The sequence below is a fragment of the Dermacentor andersoni genome, chromosome 8 (assembly GCF_023375885.2).
Source record: "Dermacentor andersoni chromosome 8, qqDerAnde1_hic_scaffold, whole genome shotgun sequence".
NCBI classification, from domain to species: domain Eukaryota; kingdom Metazoa; phylum Arthropoda; class Arachnida; order Ixodida; family Ixodidae; genus Dermacentor; species Dermacentor andersoni.
This window is the reverse complement of record NC_092821.1, coordinates 28,370,099-28,391,607: the sequence shown is the minus strand read 5'-3', so window position 1 is coordinate 28,391,607 and position 21,509 is coordinate 28,370,099. Positions and strand designations below refer to the sequence as shown.

The window sequence follows — 21,509 nt, the reverse complement described above, 5'->3', positions numbered from 1 at the left end:
ATTAATTAATTAAGGCTAGTTATCTAATTAGGCGGTGTCTATGCACCACCACAAGGCTGCTCCCCTAAGTTTCAGTGACATGAATAGTGTCTCCTGCTTGAGCCGCACTGCACTTGGTGCACATTTTGAAATGGTCAACTAAAAGGTACTGGAAGTGATTATTCGAGGGGTTTTTGAGGAATCAAGGTACTGTATCATCAATGAGATGACAGCTACCTAAAGAAGTAAGAATAGTGACATACTAAAATTTTGTGTCAGTTTCCCTTTTATCAAGAACATGAGATCAGGCTATACTGGTAAATTGCTGTTTCAAAAGTCTCCGCACACTCCTCACATGGAAGAGTGCCATTTATGAATCACTGTAGTCTGTGACACCACTGTGATGTCACAGATTTCATGCCATTTGCCTTCTTGTTGTTGCAGGAAATGCTGCCAAAATTGCCAGGTCCAGTATGGGCCTGAGTTGCCACAATCTGAAAGGCCAGGCCAAACACACAACAAAGTCTTTCGTGCCATCTAGCTGAGGGAGTACCGACTCTGAGTGAACTGAGAGGTGTCCCTGAAAGTGAAGGTGGGTGTCAATTCCTCAAGCTTGAATATCCTCCTTCCGTAGTAAAGACATTGACAAATTGTTTCTGATGTGTTGCAATGCTTTGGAGAGTTTTTGAATGGTTAAAAAAATTTGGAAAACAAACCAATAGGTTTCTCATAGGAAACAATAAGAAAATGTGTCCTGTAGACTGGAACATCTCCCAGAACAAACCCATCCATGGAATGAATCAAGTTCATTATGCAAGGCACCACGGTATACTAGTAACTAATGTTGCAAAGTGTCAACATTCGAAGTAACGATGTCCAGAATATTTTTCCAAAACTTAACTGGCCAGCCTTATTAATTTAAGTGATAAAAAAATATGAAGTATGCTCATATTCCAACTTCTTACTTTTTCCTTTTCAGCATGTTTTAGTACCATTTATGTAAACACAAATTGGCAGCTCAAATGAAGTGGAATGTGCCTGCTGCAATCAAATAGGTTTGAAACATAATGGGAGCACTCTTATCATTCCTCAGCTTTAATATTATTGCATATAAAAGTACATCCAGGTAACAACAAATTTATTTCTGCAAAAGAATTGAGAGCTTGGTGAGCTAGTACATATTCTACTAGTACATTTTCTAATGTGGTACATTCTACCACAGCGGCATCTCAAATTTAGTGAAGGGACAAATGTCTGAACCGATGTGGGGACTAGGTGGAAACAGTGTAAGGTACGTAGAATAGTACGTTTACTTGCAATTACCTGTATGTACCTTATTTTGGCTAATAAAAAATAGGGGCAAAGGCTTTCTGATTCCCCCTCGTACGAATTACTCACACCATAGAAATTTACAATTAGTCTGTCCAAAAGCGGTTACAGCTTGCGGGAGCTGGTGCATGCCCACCTTAGCGAATGTTCTTCATGCACACAGAAAACCTCTAACATCCAAGTCCTTCTGGGACGCTTCAGTCGCGGCCGAAAAGCCCTAACCGTTGGCTTCAAAAGGACTACACTGGTTTGGCATCCCATTATACTTATGCGATGTTGACAGGGTACTTTGATATTATTTCGGCCCACCATAACACCTGGCGCAGTACTGTGCTGCAGATTTTATTACTAAAAATAAAGTAGGGATGTCAGTCATCTATATATGTTCGGATTCAACAATCTAAACAGTTCATAAGGCTTAATCTTAAGACACAGTTGGTGATCTGTCTGACATACACATCCCAGAAAATATTTTGTGAGAATTACGAGCTCTACCAGGAACACCTTTTCCAAAATGCTCATAGATGTCAGAAGCTTTAAATAGCGTTTTTTTTTTTCCGGAGAAACAAAATGCTGCTGGCTTTAATTTCCAATAGGAATATTTGACAACACGATAAATGAAAGAGTACTTGCACAACCCACAAGACGTGTAACCGACACCCAAGAATAAGTTCAAACATTGCACGCACCACATCCTTGCTCCACAAGTTCGCGGTCAGCGACTATGAGTTGTTTTCCGTAAAATTCTTCCTGGAACAAAGTGATTCGTGAGCACAATGGTCAGAAAATATTTAATTACAACAGCACTTACACACCGAATTAAACCTCAACTCTAAATTCTTGAGATTGGTGGACACGACGTTCTACGACACTTGATGCCAAAACTGGAATAGTTTTAAAGATGGTAGTAATTACGGTGAATACACGTTCGCGGTGAACAAAAATGATATCGAAGGGTAATGTAACGTCAACAACCCACTCGCATAACAACCTGTTTTCAGACAGATCCCATCTGAATGGTACCGCAGGCAGTGTAATACTGCCGTTTGCGCTCTCTCGTATATCGTAATCGCCATCCTTAATGAACAAATTGTGACACTACACGTCCGCCTTCATCATTACTTAGAACCTAGAAGTCAAACACAAACATGTGTCTCCCAACTCAGTACATTGCAAGCAACCATTGTCACTATCCGCGGGTAGTAAGAACACTGGCGTAGTACTTCACACACTAGAATGCGAACCATGAAGGCAGCCTTCGCCACTGATTAATTCACTGAAAGTCGCTTGAAGAAGCGACATTTTACACGAGAACAAACTCACTAGATGCGCCAAGCCGACTGACAGCACCGATGTGTACGATTCGAGGTACACCTTCGAGCATTTTTTTACTATCTCTAAACCTTTGATAGTTATGTCTCGAACATCTCCGAGGCCGAGGCCGACGAGGTAAAGCATCTTTTGCTGCAGTTTAAGGCCACCCCATAAAATAAAGACTAACGACGATGGCTAGAGTTTGGATTGGATTGGATCACTGCAGCGTTCTGCTTTGCCAAGGTTCTAACACTTCAACGTGCATCTACGCAAACATAAATAGGTTTTTAAAATATTGTATTATTACACAGCAAAATATTTACTTATTTTGGGAATATTCGGTATCTGATTTTCGAGTTATTAATTTCTGCTAACGCTGTCGGCGCCTTAAGGGCAGAAAAACATAGCCTTTGAGATTAATGTCAATGCATGGCGGCTCTGACGCATTATAGCTTTCGTAATCGCTTTCAACGCACGCAGCCACCAAAAGCGTAGCCTTCGAGATTTGTTTTTGTTACCTACAATGATATAATTGTATGCAAAATTGGACACTGTAGACTACTTCCTGTTTTCAGAAACCAGCCAAAAACAGACGCATACAGGAAACATACGAGAAGCCAGGAAAGAAGCTGTCCGTCTTTCCTTTTTGCTGTTTTTTTTTTCTTAATACAATGCACCAACTAGCCCAACAACGTGTTTTACTTCCTGTTTCAATGATAAACCTGAACCTACATACCCAGTATAGTGCCTAGAATATACTGGCTAGTGTGCCGTCCGCGGCCTCCCGGGTGGCACCGGATGCAATGAATGCCGGCGGCTGCCGCTAGGAGCGCTGCAGTGCAGGTGGGTGCCGCGGCACCATCCGGTCTTCGTAGCCCGCCGTGTTTCCACGTCATTGGCAACCGGGCTGCTGCGCTTTTTGTTTTTATTAAGCCGTAGTAGCAGCACAGTTCAAATGTGGGCAGCTGATTTATAAATCAGGGTTTGTTCTGATTACAACAGGCTTCGCTAGCGCTTGTCGCTTGCGAGAAAAGCGTGTGCTATCTCGGCTTCGAGCGGCGAACCTGATGTGTTTCCATGCTGGCGAAGAGAAAACGTAATTTTTAAAGCAAATGCCTTAGACCTCCGTGTTCCAAGGCCGTGTTCCGAGGTACAGAACATATCACACGATCCAAGGAAGGCCATAAACGAACCAAAGCATGTCCAGCAGTGTATAATAGATGCTAAATGATTTGCGAATTTAATTATTGATTATAGTGATTGGATTAAGGGGGATCCCAAGCAACCTTGGCCAACTGCCGCTGCTTGGCCGATCGTCGGGAAATGATCGTCAAACGACTATATTGGCCATCGAAGGTTGGCGAGAGGTCGGTATGACAACGGCCGCCGCCTTTACCGGCGGGCAGTCGGCAGAGGGCGTCTTGCCAACCTCTCTGTCAGACTGACTCCCGACCCGCCAGTTGGTCGCCGGCTCGGTACGATGGCAACGCGTCGGACCAACGCCCGAGGCCGATGAGTAGCATAATTTAATTTTTATATCAATTCCTGTCTGTCGGTCTATACTTATAAAATTCTCACTAGGGAAATTTGTTATAGGTGAAGGCAATACATTGTTATGCTTACAGAATTTATACTTTTCGTGACTATTACATATATACACAGCTGCATTATAGCGCAATGCGTTCAGAAACAGCGATATATGTGTGTGGGACCGTTTTCTGAAGCAATATGAAACTCGTCGTACGCGTAAATATGTAAATTAACCTGCCATGCTTCTTTAAGGGAAATTCTCGGGATGCTTGCAAGGATTAATTCTGTAAACATGCGGAATTTCACGTGGGCTGTGGTATATATTATGAATTTTCGCTAATTCTTTTTTACTGTAATTTAAACACTAAACTTCTAGAAATATTTGGGGTTTAACAAAGCAAACGTCACTAAATTAAACTTGTACCTACCGCCCTAAACATAGCCTCCGAGATGCCATCATAGAGCGCCGACGAATCTCTGGGGCGGAGCGCTGAAGCGGTTAGTGCGACCAGACATCGCATCGCTCTGTTAGCGCTGCCCTCGGCGCGCTGCCACGTTCGCTGCACTGCTAGTTTTCCTCCTACTCCCTCCCACAAGCGTCTCCTCTCCAGAAACGTCACCCCCCTCTTCCACCCGGACTCTCCGCCTCCGCGCCAAGAGCTGCAACACAGAGGCGCCTTCCCCACCCACTGCATTCAGCCACCACTAAAAAGAGACGCGTTTTACGATGCTTGGCATCTTTCTTTGCCTCCCTCAAGCTCCCTTATGCATCAACTAATAGCGCTTTCACTCGTGTGAACGACAAGTGCACCAGGACATACGTATGCTCAGCCTGAAGTTAACTTATGCGAATTATTAGACTGTGGAGCTAGGAGTCCTTGAATTCCGCTCAGCAGGCAGTACCGAGCGGTGATGCTTTCATTCCCAAACAGAAAAACTAATGCAGGCCTTGCTCCACAGTGAATTTTTTATATTTCATTTATCACGGCAAGACTATTCGTATCCTCCTCTTTTGGATATTTGATGTAAAGAAAGTGTCAGAAAACTAGTTAAACATCTATTTACTACAGCTGGCGCAGATATATTGTTTACTCAACATGAATTGGTCAGATATGAATTCACAATTTAAAATTTCGGAAGAACATGCGCGACGAGGTGATAACACTGAACGCACGCTGAGCATTTGCCAAAAGGCGAACGCGAATTGTATTGAACCAAGAATAGAACTACGGTTAGGAAAATGCATATTATGTGGAAACCGCTGGAAACAAAAAAACAGTGGCGCAAGAAAAAAAGAGGACTAGAAACAAAATGAGCCCTGTGTCCTCGTCTTTCACGCCATGATGTTTCCCATGAGCCAAATAGCCCAAGCAAACGTTATGCGACATACTAAGAATTAACTTCCCCTAATAAAAGTGCTGATGTCTTCATTTTGCAGGAGATGACTGGGGAGCGCCAGGGGTTTTCTGTTCCTGCTTTGCTACGGGACTGTGAAACGTAAATGCATCAATAGTATAACTTCGGTGTTGCACCTACAGCAACACAATCTCGAAATCTTTTCAGCCAATCTTTTCTTCCTTTTAGTAGAAATGATTTGGCTGCTACGACGGCGCAATTCATCTGCTACGGCACCGAGTCCCACTACCCATTCTCTAAATTTTCGTTTCTTCTTTCAAGAAATGGTTTGCCAAAGGCTCGAGGATCCCTTTTTACGAGTGCGTCCCAGCAAGACTTTCTCTGTTGCACGCTTCTGCAGCAGCACTTCGCGCTCGCCCAGGTTTTCTCGCATAGTTTCCGCGTGGGCGATTTTCAAATAGCAATGCAAGGTTTTCCCTCATGGTGCGGGCTGCCGATTTGACACTCGGCACGCCGCTTTCCGGTTTTCCAGTTGGGCTGGCAAGCGCTCTGTTAGGCACTCATATACATAACAGACAACTGTATCCTCGCAGTAAGCGCGTTTCTCTTCGGTGCAACAAAAAATACGTTCCTTCATAAAAAATCTAACACGAATGATTTCGGCTCATATGTATATCTACAGCACACCGACCTCTTAATGGAATAGTGCTTTATGTTCAGATTCATGATTTATCATTCGCTATGTGCCACTGGCTGCGCGCAATACAGTCTAATCCTTCATACTGAGCATGTGCCATCTTCTTCGGGTGATTCGTGACGGACGGCGCGGCGCTGCTCGAGACTGTGAAGTCTCCTTTCTTTTCGAACTCGCGCTGCTGCTTGCGGACGGAATGCTTTTCTCCGGAGCCTGAGGGAACGAAACTTGTTCTGGCCTTTTTTTTCTTTCTTTTTCAGCTTCTTCTTGGATAACTGGTAAAGAAAGTTGTGAGTTCGGCGGCAAGCGAACCGCCTGGTTTCCGCGACCCCGAATGTAAAGACGAACACAGCCCCCTCACTCCCCCCACCAACACGTCGCGCGAGAGCAGGCGGGGACCATTCATGCCGTGCAGGCGGCGATCATGTTACAGCGGGGCTGGGGAGAGGAGCGGGCTTCCTGCCGCCGAAACGCGCCGGCGCGCGTATACTACTCCTTGCCCCGCAAAACACACAGTGGAAAGTGCGTGATATATCCTAAGAATTTGAAAAGGCGGTAGCGCAAGAAGACACGGATGGAGACGAGAGGACAAGGATGGGTGCTGAACTTCCAAAAACATTTATTGTGAATGAATCACGAATATATACATGCTGTCCGAGCCCGGTGTAATCATCTGCGCATTCGTAAATATGCCAACTATTTGTCTGACAGCGTGATGGATGCCATGTTGACACATCCCCATGCTTACACAGCTTTTTTTTTCCTCTCCTCCATCGATGATGGAAATAAAGTTCAAGTTCATTTCTAGAAATCGGTTCAGATTCTGCGATTTCCCGTATAACACGAGTTTTACTCTTCTTAATAACGAAAGTGTTTACAAGGTCGGGCGAACAGTCCCTGCAAGTCAGACAATGACTTGCCAGAAAACCTTCGAAATCTTTTCCTTCACGCGGATTTTTTTACATTGTTTGCGTGCTTCCTTAACCTATCATTAACACATCTCCCAGTATGGCCAATGTACACTATTCCGCACCTTAAAAGAATTTCATAGACTACCCCTTATGCGTATTCAATAAAAGGCGGCCTGTGCTTTATGCCGCAGTCACGTTACTGGCTTGCTTCCGGGTCGGTCATTCTACAAAGCTTTTACAGCTTATGGGGAGCAGCGAACACTCGTAACGCTGAGCCACCTTTTCCAAATTGTGGGATAGTGTGTGAACGTAAGGTATCACAGCTACATTCTGCCTACGCTGTGCGCGGGTTTCGCACGTTTGTGGCTTTGTGCGCATATTTCTCAGCAGGTTCCCTGCAGTATTCTTAGCAAAAAAAAAAAAAAAAAAAAAGCCCTCCTCCATTGCACCCTGTGAAAGTGGATGTACAACGAAACGATTGCCGACGTTAGACGACGTTACTCAGAAACCAACCACCTCTAACACCACAAGCGACGTACGTAACGCGGGCACGCATGTATACGGAAGTGCAGCATACATGGCCCCCGCCAAGCGCAAGAGCCTTATGGAACTAAATGAATCTTTGAGGGTAAATTGTCAGAAAATGCGTAAAATACAACTTAAGCACAAGCTTCAGACATGATAACTTCGGATTGCAAATCGAGTGTGCGGGAAAACATAATTCTGTTACGCGGAAACTGAAAGACAAAGCCCTTTTCTAGCTGCCATTTGAGGTCTGTCTGAGTGGCCACGGCCGGTAGGTGGCGGTACCTCAGATTAGTACCACAGAGAAAGGCGGAAAAAAAAAGCGAGCTCGCCATGCAATAGGCTGCATAAACATGCAGGGCGCCAGAAGAAAGGAAAAGCGCTTTTAAATTGAGGAGCAGTTAAATAGAGAACAAATCGGGGTGTATGCGGTTATAAAAAACGCACCTTAGAGACTTAAAAGATGCACCAGTCATTGAGAATTATGTTTGGGAAGGTTGCAACAGAACTAAATCGAAAGGAAAGGGAGGGGGGCCGGAATGTTCAAATGGGAAAAAGCATATTCAAAGTGTCAAGGGCATCTTTGGTTTTCAGGCACAATGAGTGGAAATAAAACTTGGCTGGGATTAACGTATTTATGAACGAGAAAACATTGCAGAGAGAAGAACCAAGGCTTAGCGGAATGCCTAAGTGCTGATATTAGGCGTTTTCGGAAATAATGCCGAAATTACCCTGTTAGGTGACATGAATGCCCACATACAGGATCTAGACGTTTATACCGACAACAACAGGAAGTTATTGCTGGACCTTTGTGAGCAACGTAACCTCGTTATCGTAATTACGGGCCGTAAATCTGATGGTCAGATCAGATGGGAAGTTGGAAATAGGCAATCGACTATTGGTTACTGTCTGATGACGGAAGATATTTATGATAAGTTCAGATCAGTTGAGATAAGTTGAGCCATTGGCGAGTAAGACTGTAGTAACACAAGGACTGGCCATAAACGCACCATTTTGAAAATGGGATATGTAGTTGTGAAGGAGAGCACGGAGCGAAGAATGGCCAGTCCAAATTTGAACGCTTAACAAATAACAAATATAGCCGCGGGAGTCGAGAAAGAACACGGCAAATGGCCAAGCAAAAAGTGGGAATACAATGAGCTTCTAAATGTAATGACGAGAGAAATTAGGAAGGAGAAGCAACACGTTTGTTGGAAAACAAAAAGGAAGTCAAAAAAGCTGGTGGAATAGCGTGATACCCGAAGCGATCGATGAATGACAGAAAGCATTACGAGAACATAAGCAGGTATAGAAAGTGCAGTTGCCACAGGTTGAAGTAGACAGAAAATTAGAAGTATACCGGAAGAAAAAAAAATCTATTGTTATAATACTGATTCAAGCAAAGTTCAAAGGTGAAAGTGAAAGTTGGTTGTCGGAAATACGTGAGAAAAAGAAGGCCGCGCCTAGAATATTTTGAAAACACACAAACTTATTAAGCAGAAAGTCTGGAACACAACAGCATGTCCTAGACTAAGATAAAAAAAATGGAAGGGGATGCGACATTAGATTACATCCGAAAAATAACGACCGAATCATTCCAAGGCAATGATGAAGAAGTTTTAAAGAAGAAGAGCGTTAACGAGAACCAGAGAAAATTCTAAAGCGCACAGCCATAGGGTTAGGCGAGGTTCCCGTTAGGCTGATTAGCGAACTAGGATCAAAAAGTAAGGAAGCTCTGTGGGAAGCAGTAGAAAAAGGCTTACAAGATAGGCGAATACCAGACAGCCGGAGACAAAGTAGAATGAATTTAATGTATAAAGATAACGGAGAAAAGAATTGAATTCACCCATATAGACCGTTGACCATTATATCGGCAATATACATGTTAGCAATACAGGTAATTAAATTACAAGTGCAAACATGGGCAGAGAATGGTATGGGAGAACTTCAGAACGGGTTCAGAATAGGCGTCTGGATGATAACTTATTTGTTCTTATTCAGTGTATTGAAATATCCAAAGAGAGGAGACTGTTTTATGTGGCTTTTTTAGATATTACCGGAGCGTATGACAACGTAGACCACAAAATTTTGTGGGATATTCTGGAAGGCATACGCAACGACTTTATATAGCTTTTGACAGAGACCTACCTAGAAAATACAGTTTGTGTTGAATGGGGAGGGATGAGGAGCGAGAAGCAAGTTGATATCAACTAGGGACTGCTGTTTGTGATGTACATGGTAAGTATGAAAAGGGCGCTAGAGGGAAGCAATTTTGGGTTTTATCTCTCATACAAACAGGCGGTTAAAATAGTAGAGCAGTAGCTTCCAGGTTCGTTTTATGTGGACGACATTGTGTTGCTAGCTAACAAGCGGAGTGTTATGCAACGCCTGGAGAATATATGTGCACATGAAGGTGAGAATTTAACATTTGAAATTTAGTGTTAGGAAATCAGCTTTTATGGTAAACAGTACTCAATGAAAACAGTGAACAGACAGTATCAATACAGGGCCAGGAAATACCTCGAGTAAAAGAACACAAATACCTCAGTATACACTAAAAAAAAAAAAAATCCACGCTTAATCTCACGCTAAACTGTGAGTTTTAGCGTGACGCGCATGTAAGTGAGGCGCGGATGACGTTTCAGGCACCCGTGACCGAAAATAAGCGTGACATTCCTTTGTGTAAGCATGAGGACAAGACTGCCTGCCATGGTTCTGTCTTGTGCGAGCGTGAGCGAGCCGCGTACGCGTGAGAAACGCAAATTACACGCTTAACATCCCGCAGAGCGCTCGCGTGGGAACTTTCCATCACCCATATAAAAAATCCGAATAGCGGATCCGTTTTATATCACGGGATCTGCGCGGAGCGTGGGCGAGGGAAAACAACGCTGTGTGTCTTCTCACTGCCCTGCGGTGAATGCGAAACTTTTCTTGGGGGGGGGGGGCTGAAGGAGACCGTGGTGTTTTGAAGACTGCACCCGGCTATTTTTCGTGTGGATTTTCCGGCGGACTGCCACGAGCGACGTTCGTTCATTGCAGCGCAGAGCTTCCGGTCTAATTGTCAGAGTTGGTGTGTATCGCCATAGTATCGCCACGCTCACTTCTACAGACCTTCATGGCGTACAACGCCGGTGGTGTCTGCAGACATTGTGCACTGTGCCGAGTTTACGAGAGTTTACGAGAGAGAATCCACCGCGGTCTGACGGCTCCAGCGCCATATGGATAATGGATATATGTAGCGGTCCCTCACCTGCTCTTCATGGACGATTTAAATATACAGGTAAGAACAATACTCATGGTTCGCTTTTGTTAAATAGCGGCTGACTGCCAATTGGTCATGATTTCCGGTATGTGCTTGTATGATGTGTGGTGCAAAATTTGCCGTAATGGTGAATTTATTGAAAAGCGAGCAGTAGCGTTGATCGAAATAGATAGCAGTCATCATCGTGCTTGTTTAACAAGTTTTAACACCGGGCTGTTGGATATTTCTGAATTGTTCAGCTAATTGCGCTGAAGTACCAAATTCACACCATTTCTGTTGTTTTTAATTTATCTTCGCCAACTCACCGTTCTCTCTGTGCCCGCTGCCATTTCGCCTCGGGCAAGGGTGGCGAGCTTGGAGTTGTCACTGCATTTTGCACTGTGCTTCTTCTCATGGTTTAGAACTCTGTTAGTGACGCATCGATGTGGTGTGCCGTGTATGCCGTGTAGTTGCCGCGTATGCCGCTCATAGTATGCTGCGGCCTATAATGTGAAAATTCATAATTTTGTGAGCTATTTGTCGACTGACAGTAACCTGCATCTCCGAAGCGCTGCATGCGAGGTTGCAACCACACGCGCTACTTAATTTGTAACCTCAATTGCACTCTGCATTAGGATATCTATCTTGTGTAGCTCTGCATATTTTACATTTCTAGCTTTAAAAAGAGGAAGTGTGACTGTGTTCGATGAACACGAATGTACTCTGCCCGTTGCAGCTCTTGATTTCCAGCTGCAAACATGTCTATGTCCACAGTGAAAGTTCACGTGTGATAAGTTCACGTAGAATGCCATTCTTGTCAGAATTTTCATCTCCATTGGGTTTAGAATTAAGCGTAACTGCGTTTTTATAGCTCATTTTTGCTTCTATAATGAAAGCTTCTATCAAAAGCGTTGCCACTTGTGTTCGAACTTTTAAACTTTATTTTTATCAAGAGTATAATGGAATAATATCAGTTGCAGCTATGTGACTCACCTAATTGCGTTTTGCACATCGTTATTTTGTTTTTCAGGTCCCATTTGAAAGCAAATAAATGTTTGGAAGTAGGATTGATAAAAATGAACAAAATTGAAAATGTTCCTTCTGATCTTATCAAAAATACTGAAATTTTCTGAGCCTTCATTCGTCGCTTCAGAAGCAGGCTTGCAATGCATGCTCTCATTAATGCGGCGATTTGACCATTTTTCCCATATCCCCAAATTCTAAAAACTTCCGGACCGCAACATTTTAAGAGCAGTCAGTAGGAGAAATCTCAGAAGTGCAATCAATGTTAAAGCAGTGAAAAAGCAAGAGGTACTAGTTTAAACACATTTAGCCTAAAGGAAACATATTTTCATCTCTAAAGTATTGTACTTTGCGTATAAAGAATTTTTTTTTTCAGATAGCGCTAAGCGACCTTATAAGGTCATGCAGTGTCTGGGGGGAAACAAGGCTCCTCATATGCGGCCGTCAGCAGGAAAACGCTGAGATGAGCGATGACACATCCCTAGAAAAGGCACTAGTGATGTGCATATGCCTTAATGGTATGCAATATGTAACATATCCGGCGGCATATGGCCAATTTTAGTGCAACCAACTTAAAGCCAAGAACAAGCAAAGAAATATCATGGGTGCAAACTACATTAAAGGATTTGTTTACTGCGTTGCGCATTTAAACCAAACTCGTATAAAGACTTACGCTTTCTCAGCGATCTGTAAACGCTTTAACTAAGTTTTGCTTTTAAGCATCAACGTTTCATTGTATCGTATTTTCTGGGAATGAATATTATGAATAAAAGATTTACCCCAGGATGAAATATGTCTCATACTTTTTTCGCTGCCTAGAATGTTCGTCCTTCTTATAGAAAGAGGCCAGTGAAAAAAATATTATCAGGTATCAAGAAGGCGCCGTGACCCTGCTTCAAGCCCACCAAATATGAACTAGTGTTTGAAACTTGTGAACGTGTTGGTGTACATATACAATTACAAGAAATAAAGACCTGTATCAGAATCTTTTGCCTGGCATTTATGTGGCATGAAAAGTACAAAAAAGCGTTCGCTTTCGTGTGGTACTTCTATGCCGGCCACCACACAAGCATGATGCATGATGCGCATGCATCATGCTTGTGCGCATGCGCACTTCGTGTAATATATATATATATATATATATATATATATCGTTTTTTTTTTGTGAGACCGAAAGTCCCCTCTCATGTTATATTAGTGGTCGCATCATTTTGTGCATATACGCTAAGCGTTTAATTGGTTTTTTAGTGACGTGCCACAAGGGACCATGCACACTGTCCGACAGCCGCTGAGCCAATTCGTATATTTAAGAAGCTGTGTTGATGCAGCTTAGTCTTGCAGAGGCCGCCAAATTTAATGTCTTGTCATCGGTCACAAGAAAAGCTAGCATAATAAAGTAACGGGGCACGAAAGGTCTTCACGAGTGGTTCAGGCAGCAATTGAACAACACTTTGAAATTGAACCTTCAGGCCATGCGTTCACACGCGCCAGTGCGTTCCGACAGGCTGCGCAGTCCTTTGAAGAAGTGAGAGGCAGCAATTTTTTGTTGTTGTTGCTTTTGCGTAACAAATGTTGAAGGACGAATATATATAATGACGGAATATATACCAGCTATACAAAAGCGATGACGGCGGTTCATCACATGGGGAAAAACAGCAACCATCACATACAGACGTCAGTGACAGTTCATCTGGCAGTTAGGTCACCTTCCGGCTAAAGGATGGTTCTGTGTTTTGTTCTGGACTGATAGAACTCTAGTAATTAGAGTGAATAATGAAATCAGAATCAAATTTATTTTCGCCATATATGCGGGTGTGCATGCAACGACCACTATTATGAGAGCAAGAGTACGTGGAGACCAGTGTGCAAGTCGCAAGAAGAAGACATATCGCGTAAGTATTACATTTGCTTTACCAAAAAGCACAAGATTTCAATACTTCAAAAACGGATGTGTTTGCAACACTATTGTGTCGTTCATTATTGCTTTCTTCTTTTGTAGTTAAACTATCGAGAAAATAACTATTTAACGGGGAACAAAATTTAATCAAGTGGATATTGCATTAGACAGTTCTCGTAATAGTCATCTGAACTGCAGAAAGAGTCAAGCAAAATTGTTCGCGAACGGCGTGTTAATTGTAAACGGCCCTGTCGCAGCACAGAAAAAATCGTCAAACGAACTAAGCGCAGGCGACTCGTGGACTGTACAGTTCTAGGAAACATTTCAGTTGAATGTTTTCACTGGGGAGGGTGAAAGAAGCGATTATACGAAGGCGAATTGTGAAGAGATGTCAAAATCTGCAATTTTTCTAGCTATTGTCGATTCGTCTAAGAATAATTAAGGCTGCATGCCAATCAATGTAAATCATAAAATAGAGCATTTCTGCTGTCGACGTGGATTTGTTTGGGAAGAACTAGAGTTAGATCAAATTCTTCCAATTTTCGCTCAATTAACTAATGACGTTCAACAATCAAGCAGTTAAGAATTAATAAATTCATGGTATATCATGAGTGTTTTTTTCAAGCGCCGTCTCCTGTGAAGCATATCTACCATTTTCGTGGAAAACTCTCTGGAAAGCGTATTGACTGTGTATGCATGCATGCACCTATTGAACTTCGTGCACATATAGACGTGATGCTTTGACGATAAATACTTATTAAAATTCAAATTATTTATTTCTGCCTTGTAAAGGTACAGACAGCAGAGGCGCAGAAAAAGCTGTCAGATACAGATTGACAAAGCCGCAGCCCCCTTTCGCTTGGCAGAGCCTTTACAGCGACACTTTTAAAACAAAGACAATTGCACCCGGTAATAACAGGTATACAATACTGAGCAAGTACAAAAGGAAACCAATCAAGATTATACGATATTTGTACAATACTCCCAAACAAGAAAACAGAACCTACATGCTAACGTACATAGCACCCAAAGTACTGTTCGACACGTTGAAGAGGTCAAAATTATTGTTCACATAAGGTATATACATATTCGTATAGCGCTACCAATCCCTGCAAAATATAGAACGCAGATTTTCATTACACACACGCACGCACGCACGCACGCACGCGCACAGCACACACACCAAAAGGAAACGGCAACGCGCTCACAGAAAGCGCCTGAAAAACGAAAAAAAAGGAAAAGTGTGGGGAACCGAGGTCGTCTTGGGCTGTCGCCTCTCCCTCTCCCAGAAGGAATGAAGAGGTTCTTGGAAAGCAGGGACGGGCGATTCTCTCTGTCAGCATCAGCTCCCACCAGCGAGGACGGGGCGAGAAAGCGACACGGGACTTTCCTTGCTGTCTATTTTTTCTTCGTCAGGCCAACGCCGCTTGCTTGCAGGGGCGCAGGCGAGTTCCCGCCAAATGGCGCGGGTGCGTGAGTTGCCGCCAAATGCTAGCTCTGTATGCCAGCTCGTTCCGCGTCTCATGGTAGACTAGTTGGTGCATTTCTGTTATCATGGACTGCGCATATAAACGCAAGCTACACAAAAGTGACATGGACAAGAACAGCGCAAGCCCTTTACATGCAGTGGAGCCGCCGTATCTCGCCGTTCAAGATATGCGTACTCGTAAGTGGCATTTTAATTTCACGTTGTGTAATGCATGACTGTCTTTTTCAAGTGAACAAAGGTCGCTTTGTATTGTGTAAATGGTTTTGCAACGTATGATAAACTCCTTGTCTTTCGGGCTTATTTTTTCTGACAGGAAGAAAGAAAGAAGAGGTTTTACATGAGAACGGATCAAGCGTTCGAGAGTTGGGACAGGGAAGTGTGAGACGTACTTTCATGTATATATTTCTAATATTATTTTTTCGTCTTGTATTCTCGTTAATTTTTCTCTAGGAAACACTGGAACGACACTGCTTAAATTGAAGCACAGTGTGCGAATGACCTGCTACGCTCGGAACTGTTATCACCATTCGGGAAGAAATTGGGTAAGACGCTTGTCTGGTTATTATTGCGGAAAAGTCATAATTAATTAGAAGTTGCTTTCGTTCCTTCCCACAGATGAAAAAACATAACTGTAAATACCTGTATGATATACGTCTGGTGCATTGCAGGTAAGAATGGATTGTGTGTGGCGCGCTTCACCGCATGTGGACTAGAGTAGATCTAGGAACATCAGACAAGAAGACACGTATGTGAAACCCTGCGGATAGCCCATATGTAAGTTCTTCCTCAATTTTTCTTTTGTTGCATTTTCGTAGTTTACGTGTAATACTTTGTCACCGCGGTCTCGACGTTATGTATACCTATACATTTGTCTCGTGGCAGTCTGCGTGCTATTTTGTTTGTGCAACTATGTGTTGTATTCATTTATCGCGCTGCCTGGATGGTTTTTTTTTTTTACTGATATTCCGACCAAAGTCGGTAAACCTATCCTTCCTGTCCTCATGTTTCCTTGGGCGGCTCTAAAGCGTATCTTAGAGGAATATTTAGCTTCAGATTCCTGCATGGAACAGATGGTGAATGACATGCTGTGTTTTCTTTTTAGAGAAACTATGTATTCATGTTTAATATTTGGTTGATTTTCATTTTGTCATTCATACAATACCGCAGCCATATGCCATTCTGTCATAGAACGTTGTTTCTAGATATATTTGTTTTATGTGGTTAAAACATTTAAAACGAGAGCGTTTCTTATCCTGGCCATTATTTTTTACAGACCACGATAACCACGTATTTGGATGTCTGGTTTAACTCTACGTGCGCTGGTTCGTGCAGGTGAACTTTTTTTCCAGATACGGAGGAACGGACACCGGTCGTGCCGTGAGCACTATTCTGCAGGGCATACTTACAAATGAAGCTGCACTGCAGTTCAGCTGGAAAGGGTCGCAGGGGAGGAAGCACGCCTTCGTGAAGCTCATGGCCATCACGAATATAAGTAAGAAATATGGCATAACAATCAGCTTTCTAGTGCACGTTGCGAACATCGGTACCAACTGCATGCTTAGTTTTTTTTTCTTCATTCAAACAAGCTGCTGCTTATTGCATCTTGCTGCGTCCAGTATTAGCATTTTCTTTAATAAAATAATGCCGTAATAAGTGAGTTCTACTTTCGGCGTCCATATTTTGCCACTGCTTTTGAGGAGATTGTTTTGCTTCACCATATAATATATGCTGTATATGCTGTTTCTGCTTTAACCCATGTATGCTAACTGTTTTCTGCTAAACATAGACCTATCATCGTTGCCATCATGTCAGCAAGTATATGTATCATGCCATAAGCTTCCCCTCTTGCCTCTCCAGACATTTACCTATTCACCTCCTTGTGCCGCTTGGCGCGCTCCGGGCTCCGGCGCGTTCTTTGTCTCAGCGTTTCAACTCGGCTGTTTCATACAGTGCTCACGGGAAGCAACAAGACCTATCGTGGTGTAAATAGCCGCGCTACCTATAGACACAGTAGCCACTGTGTATGCGTGTTTTGCTATGGTTCCGTGTTCAGTTCCCCCTATTGCTAACGACATATAAATTACCAACTATCCGGTACTTACACGATTTGTGTCGTCCAGCCACTCTTCCTGACAGCTTCGATACTGATTTGCACGTCCCTAATATTGCTTTGTTGTCGTTTCTTTAATGTTTCGTGAATATCTGACTTATGATCTTTTTGATTGTTTCACTTCTTCAAATGGAATGCGACTCACCAACTGAACTATAAAGCGGGGGCAGCTTTCTTATATGCGCCGCTTTTTTGCAGCATCTGTGAGGAGCACGTTCCCTGACGCTTCACTAGCATCAGTGGCTGGAGTCGCAAAACGCTGGTTGGTTGGAGCAGCTGACAGGGATGGAGGCCGGAATGAAAGAAGGCGCCGTGACCCTGCTTCAAGCCCACCAAATATGAACTAGTGTTTGAAACTTGTGAACGTGTCGGTGTACATATACAATTACAAGAAATAAAGACCTGTATCAGAATCTTTGGCCTGGCATTTATGTGGCATGAAAAGTACAAAAAAGCGTTCGCTTTCGTGTGGTACTTCTATGCCGGCCACCACACAAGCATGATGCATGATGCGCATGCTGTTGTAAATGCATGATGCAAAAGCTACGATTATTCGGGGCGTCAAAAGCAACGTCGGCTTTCAGCACCGGGCCGGTGCAATGCCGACCATTATTGTCGTCAGGGCCATGGCTGGCCCGCGTGTGGCATGCGCTCGGCTGCGTTGGCCAAATAGAATGGCCCTACGGCTGGCCGACTGACTACGTACCTAAAGCCTTGGTAGGCCCTCGTATGGGACGCCGTCGGCCAAGTCGGCCACAGTGGTCGGGCCTACATCGATTGCCGACGATCGGCCGACGTTAGGCCAATGTCAATCCCCAAAGCTGGGCCGCCCTCGGTTGCCGAGGTCGGGCCAACCGTTTTGCAGTCGGCCGGAGACGTCGGGCCGACTTTTTGCCACGGTCTTTTTGTTGCTTGGGATTAGGTTGAACTTGGGGGATTAAGGTGTATTAATTAAGGAGGATTAGGGTGGATGAAGAAGGATTAGGGTGCATTAAGGTGAATTACAGTAGGCTTTACAAGGCGTTCGCCTTCGTGTCTTTTCGGTGATAGCTAAGGACACTTGTTTTTTATTCTAGCCATGATGGCAGCGTAATTTTTGTAAGGGTAAGTTTTAGGTTAAATTTTTTTTTTCATTCTAATAAAGTAAAGGAATTCTAAGGTTATGTTACTGTTCTATTGATGTTATATTAATGCATAACCATTGAAAACCGCTGTAAATTAACCGATCATCTTTTGAAATGACGAATTTCGCTGTCCTTTCTTTTTATTATATTTGCTGCTATTTCTGCCTATTACCTTATTGTTGTCGTCATAGGTTTGAATGTTTTTGATTGTTTGTAAACCATGTACCCATCTCCTCATAATGCCCATTGGGCCACGAGGATAGAATAATAAGTAAAAAAAATTCCCTGTAAAATGGACTGCACGCGGTGTTCTGTGTACTATACATTTTTTAATACCTGGTAAACACGTGCAGACTTCTTTTTATGTCTTTCATTTAAGCGTAACAAATATTTTATTCTCGCGTAACAACAGTCAAACGCGGGCATATAAGACAGCCCTAGATGAGAGAATGCACACATACACGAAGAAGCTAGATCTAGTGGCAGTGACGCAGTTTAAAGAGCTTCTGCCGTTGCCTTTGCACTTCCCTCTCTCTGTTGATGCCTTTTACAGAAAACCGAAACCTCAAGCTTGGTTGAGGTGTCCTCTGCTGAGAGACAGTTACTGCGCTGCGCTTAAACCCCATTCTTCCTTCCCCAACCAAGAATCTCCTTCCTCAAGCTAGAATACATACAACTTCACAAGTACGTGTTGTCAAAGCTGGTTTTTCATGTTCTGGGCACCCTAGTTGGGGAAAGGCCAGTGTCTGCAGCTGACCTGAAAAATCAGCTAGACTCGCTACATGTAACTTGTGTTTGCTAAAGAACACAGTAAAAACATCTTCCACGGCCTTCACAGCGGTTGACGAGGTCTGACTAAGATAGACAAGGCCTCCATGCATTGTCAAAATGCGTAGTGCAATATTGAAGCAGCGTCGGCACTAGCTTCAGCTTTACTTACGCAAAGGAAGCCTGCACACTGTGGTCAAGAATTTTGGGCAGTGATCTTTCGTGCAACATAACGGTATAGTAGATCAAAGCACTACTGCTCCTTATTTCTCGTTTTTTTCCCTGGTACTCACGAAGAGTAAGGTGCATGCTTAGGATACTCAGGAAATATCGTGGGTATAGCGTAGGGTTTCAGGCGTGGTTTATCGCGGGGAATCTCGTGGACAACGCCGTTCACGGTGATAGAGAACGTGCGCTCGACTAAGCTGTTTTCGAAATGTTTTTTACAAACCACAGCAGTTGGTGCCGGCCTTCTGTCCACTCTCCTGATCATTCTTGCCCGTTGTGCTGCCGCTTCGTATCAGTGGTGGAGTGAACAACGATACACGCCCTTTGTTCGAGCGGTAACCGCTTCGACACAACGGCATAAAGCAGGTCCTCTCCTTGCACTGTCTCTTAGGCGTTTTTTCACCGCCGCCGCATACTTCTAGTAATGACAGGCACACGAACACAGTAGCGAAGCATTCTCTCTTTGAAAACACCAAGAACAAACACGCAACGCTGTAATAACACTGAAAACGGCAACACAGAAACCGACGCAACAGCTGCGAAACTGATATGCGAAGCAGACGACACGCGCAGTCTGCACCCACCCGTCTGGCAGCGACCTCTGTCGGCGACCGTGGGCATTCATTGCAGGCGGCGCCACGCTGCTCCATTGAAAAGAGCGGGTGCACGTTACACTAGCCAGTATATTCTAGGCACTATATACCCAGTTACATGTTCGGAGGTCAGGACCAAAACTCTATGATCAGGAACTTTTGATAATGAGGGATAACTTGAGTGCTTGGCTCTAGGTCGAATAAGTGGCTTCAAATGGGTGATTCTGCTAGTCATTCACAAGTATGTTTTAAAGCAAACTACAAAGTGCTTGTATGACCCACCGATAGAAAAACAAACGTATTTTATTACTACGATGTTAAAGTGGGCAGAATTTATATCAAGTTGGAAAGATGTTTATTTTGCTTTGAAAAAAGAATGGAGTCCGATAGAGAACAAAAATAAACAAATATAATATGAACAGACTAAAATTTTGGGCAATATTTTTATGTTAGTTTATATATAACTCACTAGTGTATATATCCTGGACATGCCTATTTATGGACAGCCAGCAGACGTTCAAAACGGGATGTCCCATGGACATCCCGTGGGGATGTCCTTCGGACATCCAAACAGGATATCGACTTCTCCTGTACGCCCCATGGACGTCCGTGTTGGATATCCGGATGGATCACGGAGGAAGGAAACTAAGGAGAGGCCCTACCCCCTCCGCGCGCTAGGAGAAAAGTGTGGCGGAAATGACGTAGTAGGTTCTCATTTTTTTGCTGCTTTTTTATTTTTTTTTTGTTGTATGGTCACGCCTTTTGGGCCACAATGGCGGCGTTGTTATGGTTTTGAGCGCTCACACGTGTTGCTCTGGTAGGTTTCGGGCCGTGGCAAAGGCGCTGAGTGGGCGGGTTTGCGTTAGTCACCGTGTCTTGTTGCGCTGTGTTACTTGCACCCTGCTCTGCCAGATGTTGCGCGAGCGCGCGACACCACGCGCAGCGCGGCGTGGTTTCGCGAAAGATGTAAACAAGCGAGGAGGGTGGCCCAAAAGGCGGAGCATCGCCATGAGCAACGCCAAATTCCGGCTTCACTTTTGCTTCACAAAGAGTGACGTCAGGGCCTCTCCTTAGTTTCCTTCCTCCGTGGGATGGATGGACGTTGGGACTTATGGTGGACGTCCCACGGATATCCGTGGTTATACTTGGGCTGTGACTGGTGCTTAGGGCCGATTTACGCTCGAGCCGCCCATCACCGCAAGCCGCACCGCACTCGTGCGGTCGCGCGAAAAATTGCACGTATCCAGCACTTGTGCACAAATTTCGGTTTACAATGTGTAAGGTATACATTGTGCCCACAGTGTAAATGGTAATTTGTGCACAAGTGCTGGATACGTGCAATTTTTCGCGCGACCGCACGCGTGTGGTGCGGCTTGCGGCGATGGGCGGCTCGAGCGT

The 21,509-nt window shown here is 43.9% G+C and overlaps 1 protein-coding gene and 1 long non-coding RNA gene across 5 annotated transcripts in view; one reads left to right on the top strand and one right to left on the bottom strand.

The window, feature by feature from the left end:
- The window catches only part of LOC140219778 (diphthine methyl ester synthase-like), a 42,493-nt gene extending 39,664 nt beyond the window's left edge, over positions 1-2,829 (bottom strand). For both annotated transcript variants that reach the window (XM_072289595.1, XM_072289594.1), the window contains exons 1-2: positions 2,632-2,829; positions 1,998-2,058 (exon numbers count right to left, since the gene is read on the bottom strand). In XM_072289595.1, coding sequence (XP_072145696.1) covers positions 1,998-2,058; positions 2,632-2,766 — 196 coding nt within the window. In that variant the 5' untranslated portion in view covers positions 2,767-2,829. The remainder of the gene's footprint in view (positions 1-1,997; positions 2,059-2,631) is intronic.
- A 12,194-nt stretch (positions 2,830-15,023) lies between these two features.
- LOC126526302 (uncharacterized) lies at positions 15,024-17,811 on the top strand. Of its 3 annotated transcripts, none has more exons than XR_007598496.2 (5): positions 15,024-15,465; positions 15,602-15,830; positions 15,957-16,062; positions 16,621-16,780; positions 17,597-17,811. It is a non-coding gene; the product is annotated as an uncharacterized lncRNA (long non-coding RNA). The 3 variants fall into 3 exon arrangements; XR_007598495.2 differs by having other exon boundaries at positions 15,904-16,062; XR_008611418.2 differs by having other exon boundaries at positions 15,198-15,465; positions 15,739-15,830; positions 15,904-16,062.
- Positions 17,812-21,509: the final 3,698 nt, after the last annotated feature.